The 21,506-nt window shown below is 37.2% G+C and overlaps 1 protein-coding gene across 3 annotated transcripts in view; it reads left to right on the forward strand.

The window, feature by feature from the left end:
- The window catches only part of UNC13C (unc-13 homolog C), a 167,589-nt gene that overhangs the window by 104,304 nt on the left and 41,779 nt on the right, over nt 1-21,506 (forward strand). For all 3 annotated transcript variants that reach the window (XM_074549374.1, XM_074549375.1, XM_074549373.1), the window contains 2 exons: nt 7,377-7,510; nt 13,646-13,731. In XM_074549374.1, coding sequence (XP_074405475.1) covers nt 7,377-7,510; nt 13,646-13,731 — 220 coding nt within the window. The remainder of the gene's footprint in view (nt 1-7,376; nt 7,511-13,645; nt 13,732-21,506) is intronic.

Raw genomic sequence — 21,506 nt, forward strand, 5'->3', positions numbered from 1 at the left:
ATTCCTTTTCCTGAGAAAACTTAACTGTAGCTTTGAATATAAGAATTTCTCACCAGCACCAAAAGCACTCCACACTTAGTGCTGATGTGTTTATCCTACAACAGATTACATTGTAAGCTGAGTAGGAGTATAAATTAGTGGAAGGAGCAGCTTCAGGCATCACATCTATTTACGTCATAAACTGTTCTGTTTTCTCGCTAACATTTACTCTGCAGCAATTTGATCTTGTCTGGTAAATATAATATGAAGTGCTGCTAGACTGGGTATTACATAAGCCTGCAGTTTATCAGTAGATTCTAGTACTCAGTAAACAGCTAAAAGTGATGAAGTCTTACCTCTGCAAACCATAGTGGCAACTGCAAAAGATCCTCTGTACTCAGAAAATTCACAACTTTTTTATGTGAATCCATACAGTCATTTAGCCTGTCTATTTTAAAACATGGTTTTAAAGTGCAGAGATATTACAGCTTTTCTGCTTGGTAGAGACTGTAAAACCTGCTTAAGTAAGGGTTCTCTCCCTCAAATTATATTTGAGGCAAAACGGGCAATGTTGTTACTGACTACCTGAATTAAGACTACAACTACCTGTTGTTATTAAGACTACCTGAATTCTGCATCAGCTCTTGAGTTGTACAAGGAGACTTTGTTCAACATGGTCCTCTTACGGTTTCCTATCAGTATATCCAAAAGTGCATTTTGTTTTAGGAACACTTGAATATGCAGTTTGTTTGAACCTATAGCTCTTGAGGCTTTCCAGTGAGTCCGGGTGACTGGTTTGTGGTACCACTGTTATAATAATGAAGTAGTAACCAGTATTGTAATTAACATTTCATTAGCTTTGTTTCCAAGCCCCTTAGATTAGACCAGATTCCACCATTAAGCCTTCCTCAGTACCCTTCCCTTATCTCTGCTGTCTCCCCATCAGGTGAGGTCCCCTCCCCTCAGAGGGAGGGAGCTCATCCTAGCCTGGTTCTGCACACAGGAGGTTCATGTTTTAGCTGCACAGCTGAGCTCTGGGCTGTGAGACTGAGAACTGAGACCCAAAGCAGCAAGGAATGGTTCTTATGTAGGTCAGCACCTGCTCTCACTCAGGGGAAGGACTGGCAGATGTTGTCCTGCTGAGGCCTCTGCATGCTCAGGGTGTATCTGTGTGTAACTCAGGGTAACACCTTCTGCAATTGCTTTTGGCTGCAACCTATAATTCTCAGAGATGCCTGCCACAGTATTTTGAGAAAATATGCTTCAGGTCTGATTGTGTGGGATTGTTTAATTTTGGGGTGAAAATTGAGCAATGACTGTTAAAATTGAGGGGCTTGAACTGGAGTTTTTGGATATTTGCCACTGTGAACACAAAAATTCAATCACAAAATATGCTCAGCAGTCTCCAATTCCTCTTTTTATTACTCTCTCTACCTTTGTGTCAGACAGGCAATCACCGTTAAAAAGCTAATGTCTTGCAGCAAAATATCACCCCTGAGGATATTTTCTCGGGTGAAGCATTGCAAATGCTAACAGCATGCAAAAATGTCATACTACAGTTCCACACCAGAATACAAAGAACAGCTGATGGCAAAAAACCAATGACTACCAGAGGTAGTAAAACGTGATAGCTTGACAGTCTCACTGCCATGTATATTGCTATCCTCATTATTGGAGACAAAGCCCTCTGATGAAGGACTATCTAGCTCCTTATGCAGCACATGCAGTATTTTCTCTTTTTAATTAATAGTTATCTGAGTGAAGTGCTTAGCTACCCTATGTTGAAAAAGACATATCCTGGAGAAGTGGTTTAGGAAACACTTTGATAGCTTTCTGACTCAGTTTACAGATATGTCACTCTTTCTGTTTTCTTGAGAAAACAAATTTTGAAATCCTGGCTGGTGCTCACAGAGACTGAAGTCCCTTCAATAATTCTTTTTGCAGTCTTCTCCACTAAGTGACACCAATGAAATACAGACCATACCCTTTCATGTTATCTGAAGAGCTCTTGATCAGTACAAATAACTTCATGACTGATAGCACCAATATACTGGAATAAAACACTGGAGTACTTTGTATTTGCCAGCAGCTCATCAGAACAGGCCTGATATTCTACCTGATGTTAGGGACCTTTACTTGGGTCTTATCTCAGCTCTGCATGTTGTCGCAGCACAGCTTGGTGCAGACAGGAGGTAGGAAAGAGCAATTGACTCCTTCAGGAGCCAGGGCTGGTACAGCTGCAGCAGCACACTACTCTGCCCTTGCCGTTCATCTTTCACAGGGGTACAGCACCTTGGGCTGGGTTGATAATGAGCAAAAAACATCCCAGATCTGGAAACTGGAGCTGTGGATGAGCACCTGGATGGGCCTATGCTATGGGAGCTGGCTCAGTTTTGCTTTACTCAGTTGGGAGTCCCTGGTCTTTGGGATTTGGGAATGCAAGCCTCATAGTTGTTTTTGAGCATGTACTTTTTTCTCTTTAGTATAAATGACAAAAAAAAAAGAGGTTAGATTATTAATTTCTTATAGAAATACTGCAAGAATTGAAGCATGACTATGATCTGTGGTTTTCAAACACATTCAGAACTATGAAGTGGGAAATAAAGGGCAGTAGCAAAAGCTGTTTACTACAGAGAGTTCTATTTTTCAGGCGTGCAAATTTCAGTGTCAAGTAATAATTCTTGTGAAGCCCTTTGTTATATTTATGTATTGCTTTAGATTCACTGAAAAGGTTCTGGCATGCAGAGGGTACTTAGAGATCTCTCTTTGTGTTGCAGCATTGTGTTTGATGGGCAGCATGTTAACAACAGTAATAGAAAAACATTTGGTAAATTACCTCAGAACAGAAGGATGCATTTTATGCTATGGCATTTCCAACTCCATTCTGAGAATTCTCTGTCAGAAGAAGACCAGATCTTACAGATATAAATTCTTCTTAGCAGCTTGTCTGAGAACACTGGTTAGGAAGTCAAAGAGCTTGCAATAAGTGAGGGGCTCACTTTGATCTTCCTCCACCTACTCCCTGCAGTAGCAGAACCTTTCTGGGTGGGTGGGTCAGTATCCACAGTATCACTTGGCTGGCCACTGCAGAGAGCTATTCATGTTCACTGCCCTAAACAGATAGACCACTTAAACCAGCTCCTTTCACCTGCCAATCCTTGAAGGAAAAGGCTGACAATTCTTGATGAGAATTAATCCAAAAGGATTCTGTTCCACTTCAGATGGAATACATAAAGCTGCTTGGAGAAGGTGTGGGTGCCCCATCCCTGGAAGTGTTCAAGGCCAGTTTGAATGGGACTCTGAGCAATGTGGTTTAGTGGAAGGTGTCCCCTGCTCAGAGCAAGAGGAATGAAAAATACAATCTTTGACATCACTTCCAACCCAAACCATTCTGTGATTCTATGGTGATTCTTTAAATAGGGTTTCAGTTTCAAAGGAGTTAACAGTTTAGGAGTTAGTTACAGTGTGACAGCGCTGCGCAGGGAAATCCCTCACAGGTTTTGAATGCATGTCTGCAAGTGGTTTCTGGCTTTAGGCTCTGTTGAGTAAATTCTGTAAGGCCGAATTTTCATTTTTTTAGATATTAAAAATATCTTTTAAAATTATATAAAATCCTAAAAATTGATAGACGTTATATGTGAGTGTCTACATATGTGTATATTTTATATATAGTGCATATTGTATATTTGCTGGTGGTTCTACATCAAGTAATATTATATGTAATGTAAGTAATAAATATGCAGTTTAAAGTATGAAAGAATTGTTAAAATTAATATTTCATTGTCCATGACTGATCTGTAAAACTGCCCTCTGCAGCCTTGTGCTGATCAAGGCTACTGTGTTAGTTTCCACTGAATTTCCACTGTATCATTATTTATATAGAAAATTTTGTATTCTGAAACCTAGCTTGGGGCTTGCAGGAGACAGCAATACATTACTTTCTGATATCATAGGATTCAATTTATCAAAGTCACACAGATAATAGTGGATATTGATTGCACAGAACATAACAAAATAAAAGCAAAGAAAATTAAACCAGACATTCATCCTACAATCTGGTAAAATCAGTGATGGGAGAAGTTGAAAGCCCTATGTTTCTTAGACTAGGCTTTACAGATTTGTCTCAGGGTAATAGAGATGTAGATTTTAATCTTGCTTCACACTGGGTCTGAGATTGCTTTCTCCAGTCTCAGCCACTTTTCTAGAGTACAAAATGTTTTTTTGTCAACAGTTTAGCCCTTTTTTTTTTTCCATTAAACTCAGAAAACTCCCTCTACATTTTATTTTTCTCTTTAAGAGAGTATCAAAACACCAGTAATGATTTTGGAGGCTCTGTACTGCATAATCCATTGCTTGAATATGAATTTGGTGACTAGGAAATTGACATTAAAAGGGAATTGAGAAAAACATGATTCCATGCAAATAATTTATTTCAATTCATATCCTATGAAAAACTGTTCTTACACAGTTCCTCTTTCTGATTTTGATGTCTTCTGTCGCAAAAAACAGAGTTATCACCTAGTTTGGATGTTGCATTTAAAACCCCACAGAGAATCTCCAGTACTTAGTGTATTAGTGAATCTTAAGTGAATAATATGACTTTTATTGTGAGTTGTTTGCTGCCACTGTAGGGTGATCATAAAGACAAGAAGCACCCAGGTCAATTAATATGAGAGTATAAAAACCTGTCTTTTCTGCTCTTATTGCTTGTTTGATCTGCCAGCAGAAGCCCCCTAGGAATATCATTGTTGTGCCTTTGGCCAGTCACTCATTGAGCTTTTAAGCAAAGAATATCTTGTGGCATTTCATGGTTCTGTGCATGTGGGCAGCATTACCATCCAAAGTGATGCTGCAGGAGGTCAAGGTATTTTAAATAACCTTTCCTATGTGAAAAAGCTCATGGAAAAGAAAGTGATTCTGCTAATTGGCAAACTTTCATTCATATCAGTATTTGGAAAGGTCTCTTGGTTACTGGATGAGCAGTCTGTGATTTGAGCTTATTCAGTGCTGTGTCAAACAAAAACAGAAGACAGGAACTTCAGCAACTCATTTATTTTAAAATTAAGAACCATTGATAGCATCAGTTTAATTAATGATTTTGTCATCTTGCTATTTTAAGAATTTATGTTACTCTTGAAATTTTTAGTTATATTTTTAAAAAATTCTCATTGTTATCATCCTCTACAATAATAAGCAGTATTTAGGATCTCCTGTAACTTTTCACTGTATTTGTTCCAGTGTGGCACTAATTAGGTATATCAGCTATTTAGTTGATGCTTTTACACTGACAGTTTCTTCCAAATGGGTGAATGAGAGTGAAAAAGAAATCTAAATTGCAATCAAATTTCCACCACTGTTTTACCTCATTCTAACAGCACTGCACCAAGCCAGAGCAGGGGTAGCACTGTCAAACACACAGTGTGGTTTTGGACATTGCCCTGTGCAGGAATCCAAGGGCTGGACTCTGGTCCTTGTGGGCCCCTTCCAACTCAGAGTATTCCATAATTCTATAATGCTTCTACAAAGGCATCTGCTGAACATAAAGCAAATAATAGTGCTGACAATAATGAGGTAAAAAGAGCTTGAATGATTATGAGCATGTCTAACACACTAAGTAGATTTTAGGATAAAGAATGGAAATAACAACTAGGGATGGGCTGAGTATGCACTTTCTCTTCAGGACATAAAACTACATCTGTAATGTGAAACTATTTTAAAAATACCTTCTCTGGGACTTTTGTAAAGGTCATACAGATTTTAAAGAGATTTCTTTTCCAGAGAATTATGGTAGAAAGGACCTCCTTGTGCAACTATTACATTGTAAATGTAATACTTTTTGTTATCTCTGTTAAAGAACTGAATTTTGCATTCTGTGATTCACATTCGCAGCCATGAAAAGCTGTCTCAGCTACGTCACTTGCTGAGAAATACAGTTCTTGGATAAGATGCTGAGCTACATATGAGGTGGCTTTGTCTTCTCCAGCTGCCTTTCAGTTGGTTTGATTTAACAAGCTTCTGAGAAAAAAAAATGGTCTATGAGACCTACATCTTTGATGTAGAAACAAGGCCTTTTTATTAAAAATCTAATGTATACCAGGAAATGCTCTTATGAGTGACATTAATGCTCTAATGTTCATTTCTGTTTTGCAAAGCTCTCTCATTTGCATGCACAGTTGTTAATTGTTGATGACACCAGACCCACCATCCTTTGACCTCCTTCTGAGCTTTATTTCTGTTGCTTTATACACTGAGGTGGTACCCTTTGTAGATCATCTGAGTATGCAGCAGTGTGATTAATGATACATGTCTAAAATATTCCACAGTGGCCACAAAAACAGTTTCAAATAGGTGTTGTTGAAATTCCCTTTCTGCCATTCTAAATGCTGTTCATACATAAAAGCCAATTGGGGTTAAATTAACATTTAATTAATTCACTGTGACACATGTATAGTGTTAGGCATATTCAAAAAGATACCAGGTCCATTGAAGTGGTCATAGTTGGACTAGGAATGAGAAGTACAGGGAATATGTGTTTAAACTTGCAGGAGCACAGGCATGTTTATTTTCTGACTTACTAGCTGAGACCCCTTTCAATCTCACACAGCAGTGTAGAAGAGCATGTGTAGATCGAGCCTGTGCAGACATAGCTCTGTGTGGCAGAAATTATTCATGTATGTGGCCATACAGAATTAAAATATTTCTGTTCATATTTGGGTCCCTACAATGAAGTTATTTATTGGACATTGATGAGGAATCTGATCCTTCTGCCAAGCAAAGGAATGCAAAATACTTGTTTAGTATTTTAGGACTAAAATTTTAGGAAATTTTAGGTTAAGAATTAATAAATAAAAATTGTAGAGACAAAGTCTGTCTGTAAATGCATATTGTAGTAAAATTAAAGAATATAAAATTCTCAATAACATAAAGGGAAATTCAACTGCTTCTTCATTTAGACCATACATCAGAAGCAGCTGCTAGGCTGAATACCTTCAGCATATAATTCAAAACAAAACATTAAATACTCCTCAGCATTGATTTTTTTGAGTCTTTATTGTGTTGGGTATAAAAGTTCTGCCTCAACAGGCAATTCTACCTGTGCTGAGTCTCAGCACAGCAAAGAATTTAATAATGTATCTAATTACAGCGTGAGCATGCAGTAAAAACCAAGTCTCTATTGATCTCCTTTGCTGACATGACAATCTTTGCACTATGGTTCTTAATATTTGTGCACAGCCAAGTACAGTTTTTCATATGTTCTGCTCTGTTAGTTAGCCAGTCTTGGTCCAAAATTTCTGAAGATTCTTAATATGTCACTCTTCACAACCAAGGAATGATCTATAGGTGGGACTCCCATAGTATTTTCTCTAATAAAAATATATTCAATCTTGTTTTAACAGAGTAAGAAGCAAGAAGTTCCTAAAGAAGAACAGGGACCAACAACAAAGAATTTGGATTTCTGGGCACAGCTGATTACTCTGATGGTCACCATTATAGATGAAGATAAAACAGCATATACACCAATCTTAAACCAGTAAGTAATTACTTTCCCAAAAAAATTAGGAATCATGGATTTATTAAAATAAATATAAGAAATACACCTGAATTAGAAGTTATATTTTAAATGTATTCTAGGTAGAGATTTTTATACAGAATATTGTATTGACATAGATTGATAAAAACTTAGTGCTCTGATAATGGAAAGAAAATCTTTTGGTTTAGGAACATTAAGGACTGGTGATATATGAGTCATCTCAAAACTTTAGGTAGCAAACTATGCTACATGAGATATAAATGGATAGAAGGGAAATGTCAGTGACATTTCAGTGCAAGGCATTTTCAGTGTGATGATATTGATGGTATGGGAGCATCATGGCACACATGGTGTTCAAATCTTGCTGAAACTCGTTTAGGTATGGTTTCCAGGCATGTAATTGTAAAAAAAAAAAAAAAAATGAACTTCACAAAAAGACCCTATCTGAATTTATAATTGGCTGGCCAGACTGACTTGAAAATGTATGAAGTGGAGAGCAGTATCCCAGAAATGGAATTTCACTTCTCAGAATTGAAGATGTAGCAGATGAGAGAGGTACAATCAATAAGCAAGACAAATGAAATAATTTAAGGTTGATACATGAGTAGAAAACAGAGAAACAATTGATAAACGCAGGAAAAGAAGGCAGTGCTAGGCTTTGAACATGAAATATTTAGAAAGAGTGCAAAGGAACATGTTTCACATATTACAGCTGGAGAAATGGGCCTGGAACCAATTGAAATGTGACGTGATGAAGCCCTGGGGAAATTTTTTAGCTCCTTGGAGCCATTTTACAGAGAGATTGCAGAAAATCTGGGCATAGTCTGGCTGTGATGACTTCTGCAAAAGTTAACATTGAAACCTACATCTGTATTATGACTAAACAATTAGTAGAGGTTTCTGCAATTGCATTTAATTGAATGCTCTGAAGGGGAGCAGGAACAATCTGGTTTTTTCAGCCAAAATAGGGTAGATACTAAAAGGCACTCTATACATTGAGATGTGCTTGTCTGTTGATAAAAGGTACTATTCTATTTAAGGCCCCACAGGAAAAGTGGCAAAGAAACCTCCTGGTGATAACCAGAAGCTGAAAGACTTTGAAAGTCATTGACTTCTGACTCCTTCCTTTGTTGAAATAAATTAAGTATCACTTCAGTACTGGATAATAAACATTTCTTTGTTAATTATTTGTTGCACTGACCCTATTAAGGAATAAGCTCTTACCCTATAGAGGAAAGAAAACACTTCCTGTTTACTCCATTTTTATGTCATAGTGCCAAGTTTCTCCATTAATGAAAGCTCAACCTTTTGTCAGACAGGCTATACAAATAATACAGTAAAATATATAATTGAGACAAAAACATGTATGTGATTCATTTCAGTCTCTTCATTGAAATTAAACAAGTGTAATTGTGGGTTAAGTATCCTAAACATTGTTCTAGCTCTATTTTTATACAAATTTGAGGGAGAAAGTAAAGGCATAAAGAACAGAGTTCCTCTAAGGGGATTAGTAGGTTCCCTGAAGTACAGATGAATGATTGTGTAAGATGTGAAGAGAGAATCAGGAGTGGACGGAATTGGGACAGATTAAGGGAGAGAGCTTGTGTCTCTGACTTCTCCCTGGTTTTTGCTGTTGTTTTGTAAGTGAAAGAGTGAACATAGGGAATAACATTTCTTTTAGAAGTAGAGACATCAGAAGTAAAAGATGAAGAGGCTCTAGGTGGAAAAAACTTGAAAAACTGTTCAGAGTTGCTTTGGATATATTTTTTTTTAAAGAAAAGCTTCTCCTAACGCAAAAGCAGCATGTAAAAACTGTTGAGACAGTAAGGCAGTCTCTTTCCCCCCGTTTACCCCAGAAAAGGAAATGGGTTAAAATAGATTAATGGGAAATATAACTTGAATAAACAAGAATCCTGCAAAAATATTACTCGTATTAGAAATATATGGCTATGCAGTGTCTCAGTGGAGTATTCAGGCCTGCATCCATTTGAATCCTATTTTAGAAATGAGGTAACTGAAGATCCCCAGGAGAGCATTCTGATAAAAGTTTTCACAATTGTATAATATTGCTCAGAATTCTATTCCTCAGCCAGTTTTGGAAACCCTATTTTTATATCCACCTTAGAGGCAGAAATTACACTGTGATGGAGTAGTTTGAACTGTATCAGGTTATGAATCCAGATGAAACATGACGTGATGGCCTCAGCAACACTGCAGCTGCTGACAGAACACACCAGACCAGCCAGTGGGAGTGTGGGGGCAACATGCAGTTCTTACATGACATGAGAAACTTGACAAGTTTGAGGGAAAAACATGGTCTGGTATTTATTTAAGTTATAAAATCTTCATTCTAGTAGTTAAACAATGTAAATTGTGTTAGAAACCTGAATCACAGGCAAATCCAGGTCTTCCTGGCACTTCTAGATATCCAGTGAGGCAGGAGAAATTTCTATCAAAATAAAATATCTATTCTAATAAAAGGAACATCAAATCAAGGACAAAACCTTCAAATTGAATATGCTTCTGTGTTTTGAAAGCAAGATCTAAACTTTGAGCCCTTGCCTTTTTTTTTTTTTGCACATTTACTCAGAAAAGTCCAGTTGTCACTGTAGTATAAGTTTAAGAAACAAGACAGTTCTAATGGGACTTTTAAATTTGTTCTTTACTGCTCCTCAGATCCTTGCAGTGTTAGGATCTGTTTTCTCTGTGATCACCTTGTGTTCCACACAGTACGGAAAGGACTAACACATGAAATCTGCAGGAGCAGATCTCCTCATGCTTCAGGAGCTAGGATGTTTAATACCTCTGAGAAGTTGGGGATAGTAACTTATATTGTAGAAACAGCATAATTGTAACCTGCATGTCAGCGAGTTAGGAAATATAGGCCAGTGGAAAAAAATTATGGAAGTGAAAAAATCAGAGTACATTCTATCACAAATTGGGCTACATCAGGCCAACTTTAGAATGTTTCTTTCATGATAGAAAGTGTATCTGATGTGGTTGTGTCTTGATGCAGTGATATTCCTCATTACGAATTACACTTTTTTCTGTGGTAGCATGTGAATATCACTGATTTCATTGAATTTGTGAATATTATCCTGTGAACAAAGCTGTTCTCATTCTTTCACCATACCCACTGTAGCTTCTCATGTAACAATGTAACACTGACAGACCAGGTTAGTTATCTGGACTATATACAGCACCTGTCTTGCCCATTATTTTTCATTCAGGGAAAGGAGTGTTAAAAATAAAGCCTTGGATAGATGGAGGATAAAGCACAAAATGTAAGAATAACTGAGCTCTTTGCTCACATTTAAATGGAATACATCTTTTCCAAACTCAAATAAAACTTTTGTCTTAAGAGTTAGTGAAGCAGAGGCCATGGCCAGCCCTCCACAGATGGTGTGATCTATCTTCCTGCTGCATGCACAGCACAAAACTGAATGTATTCACCCCCTAGGACTGGTGAGATTTAGCACCTGGATGAGACTGTAGCCACCAAGTATGGAATATGAGCTTTTCTGGGAAAGTCTGAGGTTCAGAGGCCTTGATGTTCTCAAGATGTAGCAGACAGGAGATTTGGCAGCACAAATTATGAAAAAGCATTTTTAATTGTCATGATAGAATTTTCTGGCGTTAGGGTTGAACTAGAGACATGCAGTACTGTCTGGGATAAATGCTTTGGGGGTTATATATGTTTCACTTATACATTGATTATTTTCATTTATTTTTTAAGCTGAGTTCATTTTCATTCCATTGATCTGTGGTTTTATATATTGCCCTTCATTAGAACTAGGCAATGAGAACTGTTTTCACTAAATTTTTGCTTAATTAAAATCAATAGAGTGAAGATATATGTGGCTGTCTTGTATATTCAATTTAGTATTTTTGGAAATACATAGATATGGTAATGTACAGGCAACATAACTCTTCTGGATAAACTGAGATTTTATATAGTTCCAAGAATGACATAGAAATTGGGAAAACTATGGCCTGTGGGGCAGTTATAACTGTAGCAAGAGCCAGCTAAATGACTGACACAAGCAGAACTCTGCTGGTTGTCCTTTTGCTTCACTGAAAAATGTGAAAATACATGGTTTTTACAAAGATTAGAAAATGTAATGTGTAGAGATTTGCATGAGAAATTTCTCTGATATTTTGCTCCTTATGGATCAAAATTTGAAGTAGTTTGAAAAAGTTTTCTTAACTAAAAATAAGGTGTTAAAATACAAATAATACAAAATACCATACTTATATAGATGCTTTAGTATTTGACCTTTGATTATCCCTTCCCTTTAATAAGACAGCTGCTTCTGTTACCATTTATCTTTATCATGTGGAATGTCCTGTGTGGTTCTGTTGTGCTTTGGCTTTGTCACTTCTCACATACAGTAAACTGCAAGGACACCCCTGGTAATTCCCCTGTGCCCATGACTGGCAGCTGTGCAATGCCCACCAGTGAGAGGCATAAAAACTGGCACCAATTTTAGACTTCACCTAACTGAAGCCAGGTGGGATGTGTTGAACTAATTTAATCAACATTGATAATTGCAGTTTGTGTGTGTGTGTGTGCTTTCACAAGTTAAAATGCATGGACAAATCTATTTATCACTAATCAAACAAGTGCATTTTTATCAGGCCCAGCCTTGCCTTATGGCCAGCCTTGCAATATGCTCAAAAGACAGCGTCAATATTAAATCAGCTGTTAAATATTTCCTCAGAGCCACACCATCAAAGTTTAAGTCTGGTGCTAAGAAAGAACTCAGAGTGGATTGGAGGTAAAGAAGTTAAGACAGTTGAAATGCATTTCAGTTTTTGAACAGAAATTAATTTTGTGGTAATAGAATTAATATGAAGTTCTTTAATTGAGCAGTCATTAGCATAAAGAGGGCTCAGTGAACTGAGCTAGCAACTGCTTCCTATTAGAGTGGCAGAGCTAATGAGCTGTTTAAGTACTTTTTCTTTGCAGATATGATCAGGGTCAAATAGGTCTCTAAAATGAATACATTACTTAGATCCTACTGCTACCACTTTAAAGTTGCACATAATTCTCATTCTTTCTATGTCAACAAGACCTTTAAAATTCTTACATTTTTACAGAAATTATTATGGAATATTTTCTGAATTTGATTAGTGCTTTACAAAAAGGTCAAAATACTTTGTATCCAATTCTCTGCTAGTATATAGTGTAATAACCTCCACACAAAAGCCACACAGCTCTGTGTATTTCCTCATTAATACATTCCCTTATTTTATGTTTCCTGGTGAACTGTGGGTGATTTCTGTGGCTCTCACTGCACCCCTGTGCCATAAACAACTGCTTTACCCCAGTGGGAGATTCTGTGTTCTACTTTCTGCTCTTCATCTGCCTGACCTGCCTGGCTCTGCCTCTGTGTCCTGAGAATGGCTCTTATTAATATCAGTTCCACACCTGCATTGGACAGCCCTTTTTTTAAGACCAAAAATGTGACAAAAACACAATGTTGATCACTAAAATGCCAGCTTTTGCTAGTTGCTAACAGTGAAAATGGTAACTCAAAGATCAAGGATTTTCTTTTGCACTGAATAAGAAGCAACTGGGATCTATGAATAATTTGTGTAAAAGTACTTAACTGATAACAGCAGAAAGTATCTAAAAAGGATTTCTCAAAGATGACATGAAGCATGAGACCAAATCTAAAATTTTGAATCTAAATCTGCATTTCACTACTTGTTATAGTCTTTGTTATTTTATCCATATGTCAAGGTGGAAGTCTTGAGTGAATTGGATTCTGTGAGTGTATAAACCAATATAGCTTCACAGACAGCCTCACTCTTTTCCACTGTCAGAAGGGATTTAAGGAAAACCTGTGGCTGCTAAACATCTGAGCCAACTGTTTCATGTTCTTCCTAAGCCATCTGATTTAACTAAAGTTGAGGAATCATCTGCAAGATAGATGAATGTTTCTTGGTTTAAAAGTCATATGAAGGAAGTTTTTATTTGAAGGTTGGATGGTTGATATAATTGTTACAGAACATAAGATACAGTAAGTGCATACTAGGGGAATTATTTTGTGGAAATATTTGCCTTTTTGTTGTGCAGCTGTAACATCATTCCTAGCAGCAGGTGAACTGATGTCATGTGATTGATTGCAGGTTCCCTCAAGAGCTGAACATGGGAAAAATCAGTGCTGAAATCATGTGGACTCTGTTTGCCCAGGACATGAAATATGCTCTGGAAGGTAATTAGAACAAACTATTAATTTCACTAGTGAGTTCAGCAAGACTGATTTGCACTGTAAGTGATACCAGGCATGAGATTTCTTTGTGTGATTAGAGCTTTCTGGTGCACTTAAGATGTTTGTGAGTTAGTGAAAAAGAAGGGTTATAAGGAATCAAATCATTTCACTGTGAATATATGAAGTTATCTGTGAAAGAAGACCACAAAAGAATTGTGATTTGAAATGCTGCTTCTTAGATCTGATAAAAACCTTCAGTGTCCAAAGAGACCCACATGTGTTTGCTAGAGAGCATTGTAGATATTCCGATTTTTCTCACTAGCTGAAATTTCCTAACTTGCCCATAAGGAACATTTGTGGAATGAAATTATGGAGGAAGCACACACTTAAAATTAAATCTTTTTGTGTTCAAAAGGCAGTATGTATTCATTCTAGTTCCAGCAGAATCAAATACAGTTTCATTTTATATCTTAAGATATTGTGGTTAACCATTGTTAAAATATATGGGGTTTTGCTATATGGCAGATTGTCTCCAACTAATAGCTTCAAACACACAATAAAATATAGTTATTGCAGCAAACCAAGTAAAAACACCTGCATGAAACTGGCATTGTCTTTAGTCAAGTCTGCTAGTAACTACAGAGTAAGTCTAAAAAGGGTGAGAAAAAACACATGAGGTTGAATTTTAAAAACAATGCAATTCAACAGGCATAAAGGATTAAAAAACCCAAATATTTGAAGATACACTTCTATATTATTCTCTCCAGAATGTCTAATGGGATAATATCAGTGCAGTGGTGCCTTTGATAGCATGGCAGATTTTCATGATGATAATTGAAGTGAAAAGATGAGTGGCTAGAATGACTATTGGTGGAAGAACTGTTTTGTTCCTCTGCTGGTGTGTTACTTTATTTTGTTAATTGTGTTATTTGAATGTGGAACTTCCTTACTAAGCAGAGCAAAAAGGAAGGAAGGTAATGAAAATATGTACAAAAACAACAGAAGACATGAGACATCTTAGATGTGGGTAGGAGATGAGATGTTCAAACTATTGTTTCAAAGTGCTGTTCTGTAGTCATGTCAGAGTGAATCAGAAATGCGAGTTTGAGAAGGGATGTCAGGCAGATCATCCTTTAAGAGTGATCAGTGAAAGCAAAAGCTTCCAAGAGCTGAGAAATGTGAAGGCCATGTGAAAGCCACTGGTTTCACTTAAAGCATAATCCTGGTGTCATCAGGGAATCTTCTATCTGGAGAGGCTGTCAGTCAGGAGCAGCTATCAGAAAACTGCTGTTCAGTAACTCAGTGTTGTGATTCCCTTACCGATAGCACAGATTACTGAGGATTTCTAATAGTCACCAACTGCCACGACTTCATGACCTTGGGTGTGTAGTTATACTCTGCACATGGACATCCATCCACATGAGCACCCAGGGCTTTAGCCATTGAACTATAAACATTCTGCACTGCAAAGAAATAATCCACAAAACATCACTCACTCTATTTGTTCATTAGAGCACACTGATCACTCAAAAGGCAGCTTCAGAACAAGTCATGGCTTGTTTATTGGTTGTAAAGAATAGAACAAGAAGCTCATAAGAAAGACTTAATTGTACAATATATAAAATGTGGATGTTAGGACTGAATCAGGATTTTAAAATAAATTTTAATGTTAATATTAATCCTTATTCTGCAGAGAGAAATGTAGAAGGCATTTGACTTTTATGTTCCAGACCAGCCCCTGAATGTGGTCTCATTTCTGTGTTGCTGTGGATACTGACTTTCTGTGGAGAGTAAATGCCATTGTTGGCATTAGGAATTCTAAACTGCTCCCAAAATCATTAGTGAAACAGTTCCTGCGTATAAATAATAATTAAAGGAAAATGAAATTAGTATAAGTTATTATTTTGAAATTAGTATAAATTATTATAAGTATACAAAATTTCACCTTCTATGATTTCATTCCTAAGCAGGAACCTCGATAAATCTAGTAAAAAAATATAGATCAGTATACTGATCCTCTACCCAGTTTTGCTGGGATTTGAATTGTGAATTCTTTCAATAGATATTCTGCAAATGGGGTTTAACTCAGTTGTTGAGGGCAATAATATTTTTTTCTTTAGATTCTATAAGATTAGAAGCAAGCTCTTAAATATGTTCACAGTTGGTCCTCATGGTTTTAATGGAGTTCATTAAAATGCATTGCATTCTGCTATGCCACTCTCGCCTTCCAAGTTATTAACATAGGCTACCATCTGTTCATACCTAGTGTCCAGGGCTGTGATTGCAATCTTTCCCTACTCTAATTTAGTATTAATCTCCTGAAGCAGCATCTTTTGTGCTGCGAAGTTGATTCCTTTCTGCATCCAATCAAGAAGCAATGAACTGGTCCAGCATTGATTGCAAAAGGATTCCTCATGTGATAAAAAAGATTGGATTAGCTCATCCAAGATCCTGTTTCTGGTTTTACCCTCTTTTTTGTATTCACAAATATATCCAGCCACACCCATCAGTTTAAATTCAGGAACCAGCAAGACAGCAAAAATTGGAGCATCCACTTTCCATTGTTTTTCCCTTTTTCCTGAGCGCGGTTCAAAATGGCTGTTCAGGCTCTCTCCTCTCCCTGTAGAGCTGAATCCCTCCTGGATCTGCTCAGGGGGTGTGTGCACTGCAGGGCTGCTGCTCTCCAGTGCCCTCTGCCCACCTCCTCTTGTAGAACAGCCCAGCAGCCCAGTGAGAGGCACCCACTGGCACCGCACACCCTCTGCCCCTCTGCCTTCTCTCCTCCCTTGGTCCTTGGAGGACACCCCAGCACGGAGGCTGCTGCTGTGGCAGGGAGAGGTGGGGGGAGAGCAGCTGCCATGGCAGAGGCCTTTGGCTAGGGAAGAGCAAAGCCACGTCTCTGAGAGTACCAGGGCACTAAATGGCACTGGCAGAAGTGCTCAGGGCTTTGGTGAGGGAGGAAAGGCCATCCCAAAGCACAGTTCAGTCTGCACAGCTGCCAAGATCAGGGCTACACTGTGCCAAGCTGACATGCCTTGGAAACAAAACTATACTAAAATCTGGTATTGAGTTCATAATTTCATTCTAGATTTTCTTCCAGTTGAAGTTAATTAAAATGTTTAGCCTTTGGATAGTGTTAAAAGTTTTATGCAAACTTTAACAAATTGAGTTCACACTAGTTATATTCCTTTTTTCTGGTTTAATGGATTTTTTTCATGTGTAGATTTTGCATGAAAAAGGTATCACATGCTTCTGTTTGAGTGTTGTCTTCATTAGATTTTGGTCTCTTTGAAGTTTTTGTTCTTCTTTGCAGGCTGTCCATGAAGCATCAATGGTTTGCATGATACATTACAGATTGTTGTTTGGCATTTAGTTTACACAAACATCTGATCTTATAGGATGGTAATATTTTTGTACTCTCTGATCCCCCAATTATTTCATATTTATGCTGCAAGAAAATGAGAACAGAGAGAGAGTTTTACCAACAGTGCATATGATTTGTTACTGATTTCATATGGTAAGAAATCTTTTTCTGTATAAGTATGAAGATGCAAAGGTTCAAAGATAATGAGAGAGTATAAGCTGAAATTATACATGCAATTGCAAAGTATCTTTTTTAATTTTTTGTCCTCAGAAATTTCTTTTCTCATATCTTTCAGATCTCTAACTTTTGAATAGGTCAGATCAAATGTCTGAAACTATCCAGTGTTTTAGAAAGAGAACATCCTAATTGCTGTTATTATGATAATCTAATTCTGGTAGTGGCCAGAAGTCAAGACCAGAATTAGGCGAGAAATTAGATGGCTGCTGTGTAAATAACAGCAACAGACAGTCTCCATCCTGCACAGCTAAGATGCTAAAGGCCTTATAAAAATAGGAAAAAGAGATTGTCATTCCATCATTTTATGCATTTAATTTAAGTTTGCTTTTCAAGTTTGCTGTTGTCTTCAGTGCTTAAGGAAATATTATTTTCCTGATTCTCTGACAGATACTTCATCCATGACAGAAACTGATGAAGTGATTTGAAAGAGAAGAGGCAGGTCCAGGAGTTGATGCTGAGCACAGAGACAGCATAGAAAAAATCCAAAAAAGGCTAATGCTGCCCAGAGAAAGGTCACGCCATTTGGTGGCAGATTTCAAGTCTATTTTCACTCTAAATTTCCAATTTACAAAGTTCTCCTTAAGATGGAATATAGTGTTGGTTTAGAGGGAGGCTACAGAGGTGAGGGAAGGTGAGACTAAGGTTTTGTAAAGGACAAGAAGGCAGCATCCACAAGAATGCAGGATGTCATCACTATCAAAATATAAAACCTTTTTATTTTATTCAGTCTCATTTCTGCATTGGCACTTATCTTTTCAGACACCTGAGGAATTAAGAGTCCTCTGTGGCGACTCAGAGAGTCTGTGAAGGCAAAGTCAAGGAGATTACAGCTGGAGTTAGACCTTCCTTTGGCAGATAAGATAGCATGTTGCTGTGATTAGAGGAAGAGGGGAGTTAGAAATGTTCTTTACTCACCATAACAGACAGGGATGTTGTTAACAGCAGGTACACTCTGTACATCCTGAGGGGCTGAGCTTCCTAAGTACGAGAATCCTCCTGTCAAGGGCAAAGCAGAGCTCTCCAGGCTTGCCCAGAAAGCACCACAGCCATGCCAAATGACAATATTTTTCTGGCATTTATTAGACCCAGTAATTAAGACAGATGAAATGGACAAAACTGCTCCCAGGGGCTGAGTTAATACTTCTTCATATTATGCTGTAGCACTGTATCATCTTGCTTGGAACTACCTCAGAGATCTCTGATATGGCAAAACCTTGCAGTTGAGACTGTTATATCTATAATTTCCTTGTTCTCTAACCCATTTTCTTGGATTTTACACATTGAACCACCGTCAGAACAATGTACCACAGTACAAGTCTACAGTAATCTTAGTAAGTTCAAGTTTCTCTGTCTCTGTCTGTAGGTGTATTCATGGTGCCAGATTTGCTAGAAAAAATTTATTGCATCAGAGAATGCCTGTCTTCATTGTTCAGTCTTAAATTTGTCGCTCAATACTAGTAGTGTATATTGTCCTATATATTTAATAATGATAGATGTGTCCTTATTTATTCTTTTTCTAACCAATGACTATTACTCTTGTTCTTAAACACTGTTATTAGCTCTTACCCAGGTAATCATTTATTGTAAAAAAAAATGTATATAAACTTTTTCCTGAACATTGCCTAATTGTGACAAAGGCAATTTTTTGTTAGTCAGCTTATACTGGTACCACCATGTTGGATAGGTTATGACTGATTAATAATTACAGGTTATTTATAGCTCACATGGCCCTGCCCTTTCCACAAATGAGTGAGCTGCAGGGAAAAGTGTTTTGTTCAGCTGATGGGCTGTGTACGACCTGTAGCAGCAGGGGCAAGCAAGACCTCCTCCAGAGTTTGTAGATATCTCAGACCAGAAGAATATGTTGCTGCTTCTTTCTTCTTGTCTTTGATTGCAATTCATTATCACCAAGATGATACCACTTTATTCCATCTCATGTTTGTACAAAAGCTGGACTTCTATCTTTTGTCTCAACTAATTTTATGGCTGGGGAAGAAAAACAAAAACCCCAAACAAGCAAAACCTCTAAGCAAAAATGTGACTTTTTCCTCTCAGACAGTCCCTTAAAGCATTGTTTAGTGCAGTGCTGCATCTGCTGGTAGGGGAAAGCTTTTATCCTTTTGTTTTCTTGAGGGCTTTCTTCCCCTTATCTCTGTCAGAGTGAAGCTGCATAATTCTCAGACTGCAGCGGTGGAATGTAGGTGCTGCACCTCTTCCTGCATTCTGTGAGCTGATCACATAATGAATCCCCTTGTATTTTGGACTTCCTTAATTGAGAAACAGTGACTAATAACAGCTTTTTTGGAAAAGAAATACCTTTATCAACTAGAATACAATATTTGAGTTAAAGAAAATCAAAAATAACAAGCAACGCTATCTTTAATCATGCTGATTTTTACTAAGACACTGCTTTAAAGTTTTCCTCACACAGCAGCTGTTCTTCTCCTAGTTTCTGTTTTCTTATATTGAAGACTCAGTCTTTTACTTTCAGGACTGTTCCATAGAGTTTTACTTGTGTCTTTTTCTCCTCTAGAATCTGAGGTCAATTTCCTCTTATGGGGAAGTGCATTAGTTCCAAACTAAACATTTGATACTGCTTCACCGCCAGGAGAATAGGATAAATCTGTTAAAACTGCTTGTTTCCACATTATCTTTTAATAAGCCTTAAGTGCAGTTTGCTGGGTGAGAATTAGAAAACACCTCTCTGGTTTTGCCTTTGCAGGCAGAACCAGATTGAACACAGGTAATTATTTAAGTGCAGCCTGGCATTTATCTTCCTGCTGGATTCTTCCTGGTTTGTACTTCATTTTACTAATTGCTTGTAAAATGCAAGCATGCCTGTTTGATAAGGTTTTATGCTCACTTTGCCTACTAGTGATGAGGCAAAGAGCACAGAATCAGATCTTTGTGGAAAAACACATTGTTTAAAAAAATAAGCAATAAGTAGATGGAAGAAACCTATCACAAAAATTACATTGAAGATGCAAAGCTGAGTATTCAATAGTTAAGTTCCAATGCTATTGAAGTGCTCTTTGTTACCTTTATTCAGTTTTCTATCCCAGATTCAAGCATTATGCTATCAAATCATAAAAACATGGAATGGTTTGGGTTCAAGGGGACCTTAAAGATCATCCACTTCCAACCCCCATGCCATGGGCAGGGATGCCACCCACTACACCAGGTTGCTCAGGGCCCAATCCAGCCTGGCTTGAGCACTTCCAAGGATGGGGCATATATTCTCTGTTTTGCAATTTTTATTCATATTAGAGTTTTATGAGAGCTTAATCAATATAAATTGGATTCCTATATTAGTATTACTTTTCTTCTTTTATTACTTCATTATTTTTGTTACTTTTATTGCTTTCTTTTTTTATTACTTTGAATAGATGTTGAAATATCAGTACAAAGTATTTGAAATTTCAATCATATTCTTCAGAACTAGGACTTTAATTATCATCATATCAGATAGGATGGACTATTTCTTCTGCTTCATTTATAGCTTCCATTTCCTTATGCATTCCATGGTCAATAAATATACAAAGCAAGAATTCCATCAGCTGTAAAAATCACAGTTCCGATTATTCCACTCACTGGAAGTAAGTGCTTATTTCTTTTTGTATTCAATACAGAATTTTGTCTCCAAATGTTTATTCTTTGAATATTATCTATTTAGTATCATGGTATGTAAATTTCAATCTGATAGAATATTGAAGGGTGAAATTTATACTGAGGTTGATCTTATTCATTTACTTGTATTCCTGGCATTTTTCTTTTCTCTTCAGCAAGCAAAACAGAGAAAGTTTATGCATTATCAAGCTGCACATCTTGCATTACCCGTTTGGTGATAACCCATCCACTTTTCTGGAACTTTTGTGGAAGTATTTGGCTTTGGAAGTAGTAATTAATTGATGAGACTAATAGAAGTAATAAGGACTAAAAAGAAGCAGTAAAAAATCAACTGATTAATGTTAATAAAATATCAAAGTTAGTTTGCCTAAGTAATCTGAAACACTTAGGCAGAATAACACAGTAGGTTAAAAATGTCAAATGCAACGTTTAGAGTAGAAGATAGGGTAGTTTGTAGCAGGTTCATACATTCCTCGTGATATTACGTGTTGCATCTCTTAAGTAGTATATGACATTGGTGTTTGATGCCCTTGAAGTTCCCATGAGACAT

The sequence above is a fragment of the Zonotrichia albicollis genome, chromosome 11 (genome assembly GCF_047830755.1).
Source record: "Zonotrichia albicollis isolate bZonAlb1 chromosome 11, bZonAlb1.hap1, whole genome shotgun sequence".
Taxonomy (NCBI): domain Eukaryota; kingdom Metazoa; phylum Chordata; class Aves; order Passeriformes; family Passerellidae; genus Zonotrichia; species Zonotrichia albicollis.